The sequence below is a fragment of the Oncorhynchus keta genome, chromosome 35 (assembly GCF_023373465.1).
Source record: "Oncorhynchus keta strain PuntledgeMale-10-30-2019 chromosome 35, Oket_V2, whole genome shotgun sequence".
Taxonomy (NCBI): Eukaryota; Metazoa; Chordata; class Actinopteri; order Salmoniformes; family Salmonidae; genus Oncorhynchus; species Oncorhynchus keta.
Window position 1 is genome coordinate 64,891,595 of NC_068455.1, and position 13,834 is coordinate 64,905,428.

The 13,834-nt window shown below is 45.6% G+C and overlaps 1 protein-coding gene across 3 annotated transcripts in view; it reads left to right on the forward strand.

Moving 5' to 3' along the window:
- LOC118368850 (erythropoietin-like) overlaps window positions 1–13,834 on the forward strand; it is a 37,059-nt gene that overhangs the window by 14,376 nt on the left and 8,849 nt on the right. The window contains exon 1 of one of the 3 annotated variants that reach the window (XM_035753285.1): window positions 12,877–12,946. The exons of 1 other annotated variant lie outside the window; for it this stretch is intronic. In XM_035753285.1, coding sequence (XP_035609178.1) covers window positions 12,931–12,946 — 16 coding nt within the window. In that variant the 5' untranslated portion in view covers window positions 12,877–12,930. Of the gene's footprint in view, window positions 1–12,876; window positions 12,947–13,109; window positions 13,420–13,834 lie in introns of those variants that run through there. One more of the 3 variants, XM_035753284.2, reaches the window with a different exon arrangement.

Genomic DNA, 13,834 nt, shown 5'->3' on the forward strand with positions numbered 1-13,834 from the left:
AGGAGGCCCTTCAGGGAGCATTCCAGAACGCTCTCACCGATACCACCAAGGATGAGTTGGTGTCCAGGGATGAGCCTGGTGAACTCGAGGAGCTCATCTCTCCTGCCATCTGCATTGACAACCGTCTCCGTGAGCGTCAGAGAGAGAGGGCAGAACCAAAACCGTCTCTCTCTTGAGGAGAGGCATCGGCGAGTCAGCACTAGGCGCTGCCTATACTGTGGCCAGGTTGGTCAATTTGTGTCCACTTGTTCACTGAGGCCAGCTAAAGGGGGTGGCTCGGCTGTTGTGGGGGATATACTGTTGAGTCAAGCACCGGTCCATCTTCCCCCAGACCCTTGCTAGATGGAACTCTTGTATGGTAAAGCTAGGCTTTTTCTCTACCTGCCCTCATGAACTCGGGTGCCGACAAGAGTTTCCTGGACCGAGGTGTTGTTACGCAGTTGGGTCTGGACACTGTTCCACTTGATTCACCCCTCGATGCCAACGCTCTCAATGGACAGCTCAATGGACAGTGTCAGTGAGAGAACCGTGCCAGTCATCCTGCGTCTCTCTGGGAATCACCAGGAAAGGATCAGTCTCCACATAATCGACTACCCTCGCTCTCCCCTGGTTCTTGGCCATCCTTTGTTAAAGCTGCACAACCCACCGATCGACTGGACTGCTGGAAGGGTCACTACTTGAAGTACATCTTGTCACTCTAATTGTCTACATTCTGCCCTTCACCCTGCTTTGTCTGTGTCAAAGTCCATTCCAGAACCCCCAGACCTGTCATCTGTTCCTCTAGAGTATCACGATCTAGCCCCTGTGTTCAGCAAGCACCCCACCCTGTCTCTGCCGCCTCATCGGCCATACGACTGCACTACTGACCTCTGGCCTGGATCTCCTCTCCCCTTTAGCCGGTTGTATAACCTCTTTCGCCCCGAGCAAGAGGCTGTGGAGGGGTACATCCAGGATTCCCTTGCTGCAGGACATGTCAGGCCTTCTTCCTCTCCGTTAGGGGCTGGATCTTTCTTTGTCAAGAAAATAATTAGGCACTGAGGCCATGCATAGACTTCCGTGGGTTGAATAGTATCACTGTCAGGAACAAGTATCCCTTGCCACTTATCAGTTCTGCTTTTTCCCCCCACCATGGTGCCACGGTGTTCACTAAACTCGACCTCTGGAATGTCTACCACCTTGTCCGCATCAGAGAAGGGGACGAGTGGAAAACGGCATTCAACACACTACTTGGACACTTTGAGTATTTGGTTATGCCGTTTGGTCTCACTAACGCTCATGCTGTTTTCCAGAGACCGGTTAATAACATTCTGAGGGATGTGATTGGACGCTTCGTTTTTGTCTATGTGGATGACATTCACATTTTTTCTAAGGACGCTGAGGCTCACCAGCAACACGTTTGCCAAGTTCTCCAACGGCTGTTGGAGAATAATATTTTTGTTAAGGCTGAGAAATGTGAGCTTCATGCTTCATCTGTGTCCTTCCTGGATTACATAATTTTACAAGGACAGTTACAGATGGACCCTGCCAAGGTCAGGGCAGTCACAGAGTAGCCTGTGCCCTCGAATCTGAAGCAGCTACAGCGTTTCCTGGGGTTTGCCAATTTTTACAGACATTTTGTCCGTGACTACAGCCATTTGGCAGCCCCTCGCACCACTCTCACTTCCACCTCCACTCTGTTCCACTGGTCCCCTGAGGCAGAGGCAGCATTCCGGGAACTCAAACGCTGCTTCACTTCCGCTCCAACCTTCACCCAGCCAGACCCAGAACTCCAGTTCGTGGTTGAGGTGGAATCATCCGACACCGGGGTAGGTGCTGTTCTGTCTCAACGTTCCCCCTCTGATCAGAAGCTCCAGCCATGTGCTTTCTTGTCCCGCAAGCTCTCACCTTAGAATATTAGTAATCGAACTGCGTTGTCAGATTTCAAAAAGGCTTTACGGCGAAGGCATTTCATTTGATTGTCTGAGGACAGCGCCTCAGATTAGCATATTTTCCAAACCAGCACAGGCTTCACGAAATAACAAATAGCGATAAAATAAGTCCCAGCTACACAATGAATGGTCGTTTGGTTCGATAAAGTCCTTCTTTATATCCCAAAAATACTGTTTAGTTGGCGCCATTGAATTCAATAATCCAGTTCTTCAACATGCATACGAAGGATTCCAAAAAGTTACCAGCAAAGTTTGTCCAAAAGAGTTAAACTATGTTTTTTATTAATCCTCAGGTTGTCTAATATCTAAATAAATGGTCATTTCAGACAGAGATTACTATGTTCAATAGCAAAGGAAAAGAACAAAGAGCACGCCCACGTTCATGCGCAAAAAGACTACTTTTGCCCTAGCACTCAACTTGGAAAGACTACAAATAGTTCTTCATTTAAAAAAACAAGCCTTAAACCTTGTATAAAGACTGTTGACATCTACTGGAAGCCATAGGAACTGCAATCTGGAAGGCGGAAATTAGATCTTTCAATAGCATTACATTGGAAGTCCTCCAATTTTCCCGGGTTTTTGCCTGCTATATCAGTTCTGTTATACTCACAGACAATATTTTAACAGTTTTAGAAACTTCAGAGTGTTTTCCATCAAATTCTACCAAGTATATGCATATCCTAACTTCTGGGCCTGAGTAACAGGCAGCTTACTTTGGGCACGTCAGACAGGCGGAAATTCAGGACACTAGCCTTACTCGCAGTTAGGGTAACTGGGAACTTCTGGCTGTGAAGCTGGCTCTTGAGGAATGGCGTCACTGGTTGGGGGGCTCGGTTCTCCCCTTCATTGTGTAGATGGACCACAAAAACCTGTCCTACATCCAGACCGCCAAACGTCTGAACTCCCTGCAGGCCAGGTGGGCATTGTTCTTTGGAAGATTCAACTTCACGCTCACTTATCGCCCCGGATCTAAGAATACCAAGCCTGACGCCCTCTCCCATCAGTTCACCACCGACAACACAGGTTCCCAGCCAGAGACCATTATGCCATCCACCTGCATCGTTGCTGCTGTCTCCTAGGAGATGGAGTCCCGTATTCACCAGGCTCAGCAAAACCAGCCTGACCCAGGTAACAGTCCTAGAAAGGCTCTGTTTGTTCCAGATCCAGTTCGCTCTGAAGTTCTTTAGTGGGCCCATTCTACCTCATCTGTCACCCTGGCATGAACCGGACTGTCACCTTCCTGCGTCAGCGCTTTTGGTGGCCCACCATGGAGAGAGACGTCCGGGAGTTCGTCTTAGCCTGCTCGGTCTGTGCCAGGAAACAAAACCTCAACGAAACCCACTTCCGATCTGCTTCGCCCTCTTCCCATACCCAGTCGCCCCTGGTCACACATAGCTCTGGACTTTGTCACTGGCCTTCCCCCATCTAACAGTAACTCAGTCATCCACGCCATTATCGACAGATTGGCCAAAGCGGCTCACTTCATTCCCCTCTCCAAGCTTCCATCCTCCAGGGAGACTGCGGACCTGCTGGTGTCCCATGTGTTTCGTCTGCATGGAATTCCATACATCCCAGGTATGGAGATCCTTCTGTTCAGCACTTGGTATTAATGTTAGTCTTTCATCTGGATATCACCCCAAGACCAACGGTAAGACCGAACTGGCCAACCAGGAGCTGGAGACTGCCCTACGTTGTGTGACTTCAGCTATCCCTTCCTCCTGGAGTGCTCAGCTACCCTGGGTGAAATATGCCCACAAGACCCTCATCAACGTCTCGTCAGGTATGTCACCCTTTGAGTGTGCTCTGGGCTATCAACCCCCCATGTTCCCTCCCCAAGCGGTCGAGGTAGAAGTGCCCCCAGTCCCTCAGTCCATGATCACTTGCGCCGTTGTCATCTCACCTGGAGGAGGGCCAGGGCCGCCCTCCACCATGCCTCCGTCAGGACCCAATCCCAAGCTAACCGTCACCGTGCCTCAGCTCCAGTCTAAACTCCAGGCCAAAGGGTACGGCTCTTGCCCTTGAAAGTGGCTTCCAGAAAACATGCACCCCGATTCATTGGTCCCTTTGAAATTGATCGTGTCATTAACCCCTCTGCTGTGCACCTGAAACTCCCAGACTCTCTTAAGATCCACGCAACCTTCCATGCATCCCTGATTAAACCTGTCTGCTCCAGTCTCGTCTCCTCCTGCAGCAGCTCCTCCACTCCTCAGCTCATCGATGACCATCCGGCAGCTTTTGGATGTGCGCAGTTGGGGTCGTGGCTGGCAGTACCTGGTGGACTGGGAGGGATACAGGCCTGAGGAGCGCTGCTGGGTGGCCCGCCGAAACATGCTGGACCCCTCCCTCTTATGGGATTTCCATACCTCACACCCAGATAAGCCAGGTGGCGCCCGTTGAGGGGGGGTACTGTCACATCTGCTCCTTCCACAACCTCTAGTGCTCATCCGGTGTCTCCTTGACCTGATGCTGTTTTCCTCTCCGCTACAGCTCTGCCCACTTGGTCCCTGCCTCCAGTCCGACTTGTCGTCAGTCCTGCAACTCTGTCCTCGATTCCCCACTCTACGCTCCCTTGGATTCCCCTCCAGAACCAACTTACCCTGTCCCCACACCTCTCACTCCAGCCTCAGCCTCCGCACCTGGTTTCCAGCAACCCGCCGGAGCTTCCCCTGACCTGCACTCAATCTTCTCCCCGTTTTTCAATAAATACCTTGGTTACCTCATCCCAGTCTTCTTGTCTGAGTCTGCACTTTGGTTCGCCTGTTCCGCTCCACGTGACAATAAGAGCTCTTTGTCACTTCCCCGTGTTGTGTTATTATGTTTAATACATGTATCGTATAGTGTGTGTGTGGCAGGCCTATAATGGTGTCAAAAAATATATATTTGAGAGTGTGCTGACCCTGGTGCTAGAGGGAAGTGGAAGTGCAGCTGGAAGTGGAATGTTTGAAGGAGTACGGAACTATAAAAAGTTTGGGAACCACTGCTGCTACACTATACTTGCTTGTTTTGTCACTTAAATCAATCAAATGTTTTTATAAAGGCCTTCTTACATCAGCTGATGTCACAAAGTTCTGTACAGAAACCCAGCCTAAAATCCCAATAGCAAGCAATGCAGGTGTAGAAGCACGGTGGCTAGGAAAAACTCCCTAGAAAGGCCAGAACCTAGGATGAAATCTAGAGAGGAACCAGGCTATGAGGGGTGGCCAGTCCTGTCTGTGCCGGGTGGAGATTATAACAGAAGATGGCCAAGATGTTCAAATGTTCATAGATGAACAGCAGCGTCAAATAATAATAATCACAGTGGTTGTCGAGGGTGCAACAGGTGAGCACCTCAGGAGAAATGTCAGTTGGCAGTTGGCAATGGTCAGTTCATAGCCGATCATTCAGAGTATCTCTACCACTCCTGCTGTCTCTAGAGAGTTGAAAACAGCAGGCTGGGACAGGTAGTACATCCGGTGAACAGGTCAGGGTTCTATAGCCACAGGCAGAACATTTGAAACTGGAGCAGCAGCACGGTCAGGTGGACTGGGGACAGCAAGGAGTTATCAGGCCAGGTAGTCCTGAGGCATGGTCCTAGGGCTCAGGTCCTCCAAGAGAGAGAAAGAAAGAGAGAAAGAGAGAGAGAATTAGAGAGAGCATACTTAAATTCCCACAGGACACCAGATAAGACAGGAGAAATACTCCAGATATAACAGACTGACCCTAGCCCCCCAACACATAAACTACTGCAGCATAAATACTGGAGGCTGAGACAGGAGGGGTCAGGAGACTCTGTGGCCCCATCCGACGATATCCCCGGACAGGGCCAAACAGGCAGGAAAAAACCCCACCCACTTTACCAAAGCATAGTATAGCCCACAAAGATCTCCGCCACGGCACAACCCTAGGTGGAGAACACCCGGACAGGAAGATCAGGTCATTGACCCAACCCACTCAAGTGATGCATCCCTCCTAGGGACGGCATGGAAGAGCACCAGTAAGCCAGTGACTCATCCCCACTAATAGGGTTAGAGGCAGAGAATCCCAGTGGAGAGAGGGGAACGAGCCAGGCAGAGACAGCAAGGGCGGTTAGTTGCTCCAGTGCCTTTCAGTTCACCTTCACACTTCTGGGCCAGACTACACTCAATCATAGGACCTGCTGAAGTGATGCGTTTTCAATAAAGATTGAGACCGAGTCTGGTTGAGACCGAGTCTGCCTCTCTCACATGGGTAGGCAGACCATTCCATAAAAATTGAGCTCTATAGGAGAAAGCCCTGCCTCCAGCTGTTTGCTTAGAAATTATACAGAGAGTAAGGAGGCTTGCGTCTTGTGACCGTAGCGTACATGTAGGTATGTACAGCAGGACCAAATCGGAAAGATAGGTAGGAGCAAGCCCATGTAATGCTTTGTAGGTTAGCAGTTAAACCTTGAAATCAGCCCTTGCCTTAACAGGAAGCCAGTGTAGAGAGGCTAGCACTGGAGAAATATGATACAAAAAAATGGTTCTAGTCAAGATTCTAGCAGCCGTGTTTAGCACTAACTGAAGTTTATTTAGTGCTTTATCCGGGTAGCCGGAAAGTAGAGCATTGCAGTAGTCTAACCTAGGAGTAGAAAAGGCATGGACAAATTTTTCTGCATAATTTTTGGACTAAAAGTTTCTGATTTTTGCAATGTTATGTAGATTGAAAAAAGCTGTCCTTGAAACAGTCTTGATATGTTTGTTAAAAGAGAGATCAGGGTCCAGAGTAACGCCGAGGTCCTTCACAGTTTTATTTGAGACGACATTACAACCATCAAGATTAATTATCAGATTCAACAGAAGTTATCTTTGTTTCTTGGGACCTAGAACAAGCATCTCTGTTTTGTCCGAGTTTAAAAGTTGTGCACTTCCTTATGTCTGAAACACAGACTTTTCCATGTGGATTTTAGTCACCAAAAAGTAGAATAAAATCTGCCATGACTACAAGGTCCAATAGGAATTCAGGGAACTCAGTGAGGAACGCTGTATATGGCCCATGAGGCCTGTAAACAGTAGCTATAAAAAGTGATTGAGTAGGCTGCATAGATTTCATGACTAGAAGCTCAAAAGACGAAAAAATAATTGTTTTTGTAAATTGAAATTTGCTATCATAAATGTTAGCAACACCTCCGCCTTTGCGGGATGCACGGGGGATATGGTCACTAGTGTAACACAGTAACGTCATCAGGCTTAAGCCATGTTTCAGTCAGGCCAATCACATCAAGATTATGATCAGTGATTAGTTCATTGACTATAAATGCCTTGGAAGTGAGGGATCTAACATTAGGTAACCCTATTTTGAGATGTGAGGTATCACAATCTCTTTCAATAATGGCAGGAATGGAGGAGGTCTTTATTCCAGTGAGATTGCTAAGGCGAACACCGCCATGTTTAGTTTTGCCCAACCTAGGTCGAGGCACAGACACGGTCTCAATGGGGATAGCTGAGCTGACTACACTGACTGTGCTAGTGGCAGACTCCACTAAGCTGTCAGGCTGGCTAACAGCCTGCTGTCTGGCCTGCACCCTATCTCATTGTGGGGCTAGGGGAGTTAGAGCCCTGTCTATGTACGTAGATAAGATGAGAGCACCCCTCCAGCTAGGATGGAGTCCGTCACTCCTCAACAGGCCAGGCTTGGTCCTGTTTGTGGGTGAGTCCCAGAAAGAGGGCCAATTACCTACAAATTCTATCTTTTGGGAGGGGCAGAAAACAGTTTTCAACCAGTGATTGAGTTGTGAGACTGCTGTAGAGCTCATCACTCCCCCTAACTGGGAGGGGGCCAGAGGCAATTACTCGATGCCAACATCTTTCTAGCTGATTTACACGCTGAAGCTATGTTGTTCTTGGTGACCTCTGACTGTTTCATCCTAACATCGTTGGTGCCGACGTGGATAACATTATCCCTATTCTCTCTACACTCACCAGTTTTAGCTTTAGCCAGCACCATCTTCAGATTAGCCTTAACGTCGGTAGCCCTGCCACCTGGTAAACAGTGTATGATCCCTGGATGATTCGTTTGAAGTCTAATACTGCGTGTAATGGAGTCGCCAATGACTAGGGTTTTCAATTTGTCAGAGCTAATGGTGGGAGGCTTCGGCGTCTCAGACCCCGTAACGGGAGGAGTAGAGACCAGAGAAGGCTCAGCTTCTGACTCCGACTCGCTGCTTAATGGGGAGAACCGGTTGAATGTTTCTATCAGCTTATGAGCGACACCGTTTAAGCATTCCTTCAGCATTTCCTTCCAGGAGCCATGAGAAAGTTGTCCGGCTGCGGGGACCGTGCGAGGGGATTTATACTACTATCTGTACTTACTGGTGGCACAGACTCCTTTTCATCATTTCCTACACTTAAATTACCCTTGCCTAACGATTGCTTCTGAGGCTAGCAGCACAGCTATCCTCGCTGTAAGGCGATCGTTCTCCTGTATATTATGAGTACAGCGACTGCAATTAGAAGGCATCATGTTAATGTTACTACTTAGCGTCGGGTGGTGGAGGTCCTGACATACCACATCTAGATAAAGCGTCCGGAGTGAAAAAGTTGAATGTAAAAATTTGAGTGAGGGTAAAACAAAAAAATATAAACGGTAATTAGAAAGTAGAAACCGTAAAGTTGGCAGGTAGAAAAATAAGGTTAGCAACCAAACGCACAGCAGGACGTAAACAAGTCTACAAGTTGTGACATAAACTGAAATTATGCGAACTATTAGAATTTTCGCAACCAGGAAATGGTGGATTGATGTCTGCATAGTGCATATTTAAGCTTGGGAAGCATAGAAATAGTGCACATAGAACAGATCTACTGCTTCTTAAACTTGCGTTTAATGAGAATGGCAAATGTATAACTCAAATTTCTATGTGAATTTGGTCAGGTCGCCCCAAAAAGTTACACATTTCAGCTTTAAGGGTAAATCTCTTTGATTCAATCTATTTGATTGGACCTGAATGCCAAGATATTCAGGAGATAAAGGTGCTCGAAGTTGACCCTCAAAGTTGACCATACCATTAGACATCCATGTCTTTGTCACTGGAAAGGATGAATGGTTGAGTTTATCATTAACAAACAGAGTTGTCAAACTATTTTATAATATCTTGGGGGAAAGTTTTTAAATGAACATTTAATGTCATATATGTAAAAAAGTGTAAAGTCAGATTCTTTTCATATTCACAGATGCAGCTTAGACCCTACTTCACATCTTCTAAGGTTTCTGACACAACAAGCTCTTGACTACAGGGTATTATATAGAAAAATAATTAATAGAATGGGCCTATCCCTTCATACCACTGCAATTGAGCTGGTACACCATTGAAATGTAATTAAAATGTTAACTTCTAATTAATACCACGAAGATCGCCACCAGTCCACCTAACGCCGAATGTCAATTAAATGTGTATTCTATTATTTCTATTTCTATGATTTCAACAGGTTTCATATTGAGGCTTGATAGTATAATTTAAAAGAGCAGATATTCCCATTCATGTCAACATTCTCTGATGTGTAGATCTCCAGCCATCTTTGTGGTACCATTTCAAAGTTGAAATTTCCATTTGATTCTCATTTTAGTACATTTATTAGCCAGATCACAACACCAACCCTGTATTCAAGAGCATGTTGCCTCAACCGATGGCGGGCACAACACACCAAAACATCAGATGATCTAAAATAAGGTCTAAGATACAATGTATGCAAAAAACAATATTTCAGTTTTTAGATAATTGTTAACCTCTTTGGTAATGGTTAACCTGATAATGGTTAATGGTAAAAAAAAATGACAACAGTTTTTATTTAAAAAAATAAATAAAAATCGAATAGTTTGACAACCCTGTCTGTTAGCTTTGAAATTATGTCAATGTCAACCGTTTAGCTTTTCTAGTGATGAAGACATGGATGTCTCATGGTATGGTGGGATAAGCAAAACAGCTCAACTTTGAGCACCTTTATCACTTTAATGTTTTGGCATTCAGTTCCAAAAAGTCACTTTCTGAACCATTCTACAACGGGCAAATATGAATGGAAGGTTAGTTCAGATCAAAAGGGGTGCTATCAAAAAGTGATTGATTTCAAAGGGATTTACCCTTAAATGACTTGTGTAGTTTGACTAATTTACCCAGAAGATGTTTCACAGAACACTGGGCGTATTCTTGTAGACCAGCTGGCCCGTGGTGCCCGAGCATAGTCGCTGTGTGTGTACGTGCATGTATGCGGGTGCATTTACAGTACGTTTGTACAGTATAGAATGTATGTGAACATGTATGTCTACAGTATCGGGTTTCCCTGTATTTCTTTAAGTCAGGCAGTGTGATCCGCTAAGCGTCAGTGACACCTGATAGGGCACATTCAAACATACCACTACTTCCTCTGTGACGTAAAAGGATCTCATTGTCCACTAAAAGGGGAACTCTTTAAAAGGCCTTCTATTATTCTAGGAATGAAGAGGAGTAATTAAGCCATCCTACAAAAACTACCTTCAGAGTGAACAGAACTAGTAGGGCGGAGTACTTGTTTCATTGTAACTAACACAAGGGAACAATACCAGCAGGAAACGTTTCTAAGAATGCCATCTGCAAACATGCATCAAATACTATACGTACTATACGTCAAATACTATACGTACTATACGTCAAATAATATACGTACTATACGTCAAATACTATACGTACTATACGTCAAATACTATACGTACTATACGTCAAATACTATACGTACTATACGTCAAATACTATACGTACTATACGTCAAATACTATACGTCAAATACTATACGTACTATATGTCAAATACTATACGTACTATACGTCAAATACTATGCATACTACATGTCAAACGATTTGGCGGCTTTCTGAGCAACAACCATGTCATTACGGTTTCTTAATGAAACCATAAATAGTCTTATAAAATGTACAAGGCTTTATTCAATAACCCAAGTCCAAACCAGAAGGAAACTATTTGGACCTCCTTCTGTGATTGGCTGTATATCAAATCAGGGTCTTAGTCTATATCCAAATGAGAAATATGTTAGCCTAGGCATTTATCTAGGGGAGCCAACACAGGACCTCAGGTCTTACATCACGTGAGAGAATATGAAATAGTGTTTTACAGTGCACACTACCAAATTAGGTCTCCTTGTTTGGTCATGAATATGTTTTTTTTAAACCCCCACCACCCCCCAATATCTAACATGTTGATGTTGAATGAGAAGGGGATCATCAACTCTTACATCTGAGAGCAAAGAAATTGACATTGGTCCCCCTGCTAATATGTCACCTGTTTCTGTGAACGTGCAGGACAGTGACCAACATACACTACATGATCACCGAACATCTCAATTCCAAAATTATGAGCATTAATATGGAGTTGATCTACCCTCTGCTGCTATAACAGCCTCTCTTCTTTTGATGTTGGAACATTGCTGTGGGGGCTTGCTTCCATTCAGCCACAATAACATTAATGAGGTCAGGCGTTCTATTTCATCCCAAAGGTGTTCGGTGGGGTTGAGGTCAGGGCTCTGTGCAGGCCAGTCAAGTTCTTCCACACTGATCTCGACAAACCATTTCTGTATGGACCTCGCTTTGTGCACAGGGGCATTGTCATGCTGAAACTAGAAAGGGCCTTCCCCAATATGTTGCTACAAAGTTGGAAGCACAGAATCGTCTACAATGTATGCTGTAGTGTTAAGATTTCCCTTCACTGGAACTAAGGGGCCTATCCGGAACCATGAAAAACTGCCCCAGACCATTATTCCTCCTCAACCAAACTTTACAGTTGGCACTGTGCATTTGGGCAGTTAGTGTTCTCTTGGCATCCGCCAAACCCAGATTCATCTGTCGGGTTGCCAGATGGTGAATAGTGATTCATCACTCCAGCGAACGCGTTTCCTCTGCTCCAGAGTCCAATGGTGGGGAGCTTTAAACCACTCTCGCCGACCCTTGGCATTGCACATGGTGATCTTAGGCTTGTGTGAGGCTGCTCGGCCATGGAAACCCATTTCATGACGCTCCTGACGAACAGTTATTGTGCTGACTTTACTTCCAGGAGCAGTTTGGAACTCGTAGTGAATGATGCAGTCGATGACAGATGATTTTTACGCACTTCAGCACTCGCCGGTCCTATTCTGTGAGCTTGTGTGGCCTGCCACTTGGGTGCTAAGCCATTGTTTCTCTTAGACACTTCCACTCCACAACAACAGCACTTACAGCTGACTGTGGCAGCTCTAGCAGGGCAGAAATGTGAACAACTGACTTTTTGGGAATGTGGCATCCTATGAAGGTTCCACATTAAAAGTAATTTTACTGACTATGTATGTTTATGGAAATTGCATGGCTGTGTGCATGATTTTATACACCAGTCAGCAACGGTGTGGCTGAAATAGCCGAATCCACTCATTTGTAGGGGTGTCCACATACTTTTGTATATATAGTGTATTTGGACAGGAACCACGGAGGGCTCCAAGCCTCCCCACCCCCGCCACGCGTGGCTGTGTCTCCTAGACAGCAAGCTACAAGTCGGGGAGACAAACGCTAGCGACTTGCGCCAACAAAACTGGGTGTGGGGTGTTTGCGTCTCAACAAAGCTCTAAGATGTTGACGCTAAAGGCCTCGGAGGAATGCAATCAACAGGCAAATAGCGGCATTATTAAAGTAACAATCTAGGACAAGGCTATTTCATTTGGTAATGTTCTAGGCTGTCAGCGCACCATGGCGCACCGGCACTTCTGGCACACTTGCATAACATTATTTGGGGACTATTGTTTGAAAACATGGATATTATTTGGATGACAATATAATACAATAAATGTCCCAAAACAAAGGAAGTCGTTCAGATAGTCATCACAGGACAATGTAACTTTATTTTCATTGTCATCAATTTAAAAAAAATCTCAGTTGTAGAAACACCTACCGGATAGCCCAGGGAAATCCATAAAAGAGCTTCTGGTTGCAATTAGTGGGCAATAGACGGGCCAATGTGCGAAACGGCGAGGATCCTGTGAGGGACTATGCAGATTCCGATATGGAGTTGCCACCCAGTGAGTAACTAGTAATGCTTTAGTTTTATTCTCCTGAAGTTGAATATTTTCATGGTTTGGCAAAGGACTACCTGAGTTGACGTTTTAAAGCTCTTGTCTGTGTTGATGCGTAGGCCTGAAGAGCGTGCGCTCATCCCAATCGGCTGTATGGCCTTATCGCTTTGCTGAGGGGAGGTAAATACACGTTTTAGTGACTTGCCAAAGCAGTGACGAAAAGCCTGATAGATCGTTGCTCCGGCGAGGAGGCTACTGTAGCCTATATTTGGCTCTGACTGGTAGACGCAGCTACAGCACTAAGCTCCTCACATTCAGCACCTGGAGAATGAGGACCAGTACACTGGGCATGGTTGGGAATTTTTAATGGACCGATGGCTTTTGCATGTTGAGGAGTGGGTGAACAGATCTTATTATTTCGCGCAATGTGTTTAAACGACACATCATTGCTTTGCGAATGTTCCACAATTCAAGTCGAGGTAAGACCGTTTTCTAATTACTTGGTATGCTATAAACGAAATAGGCTGCTATAGTCACATATTCTGGTACGACTAATAAGGAGGCTATACATATTATACAGCCCAAATAATGTGAAGCCTCGATGAGCCCTCGGGCAAGGAACGTAACCATAGTCACTCTGAATACGAGCGTCTGTTAAATGTAAATATCAGCGTTTCAACCACGTTTTGATTTTGGCTTTCAAATTATGCTTTCATAAAGGAACTTTAATACAGTAAAAGTAGTTTATTTTCACATCCAGGTTTTGACAGGGAATGGGTCAACTACGTGCGTAAAGTCCACTATATCAATAGTCTAGTGAGACGACGCATAGACGCGCAATATCTCCGCCGTTCCAGCTCAAATGGTTTGGGATTTTGTGTAGTTTTTTAAAAT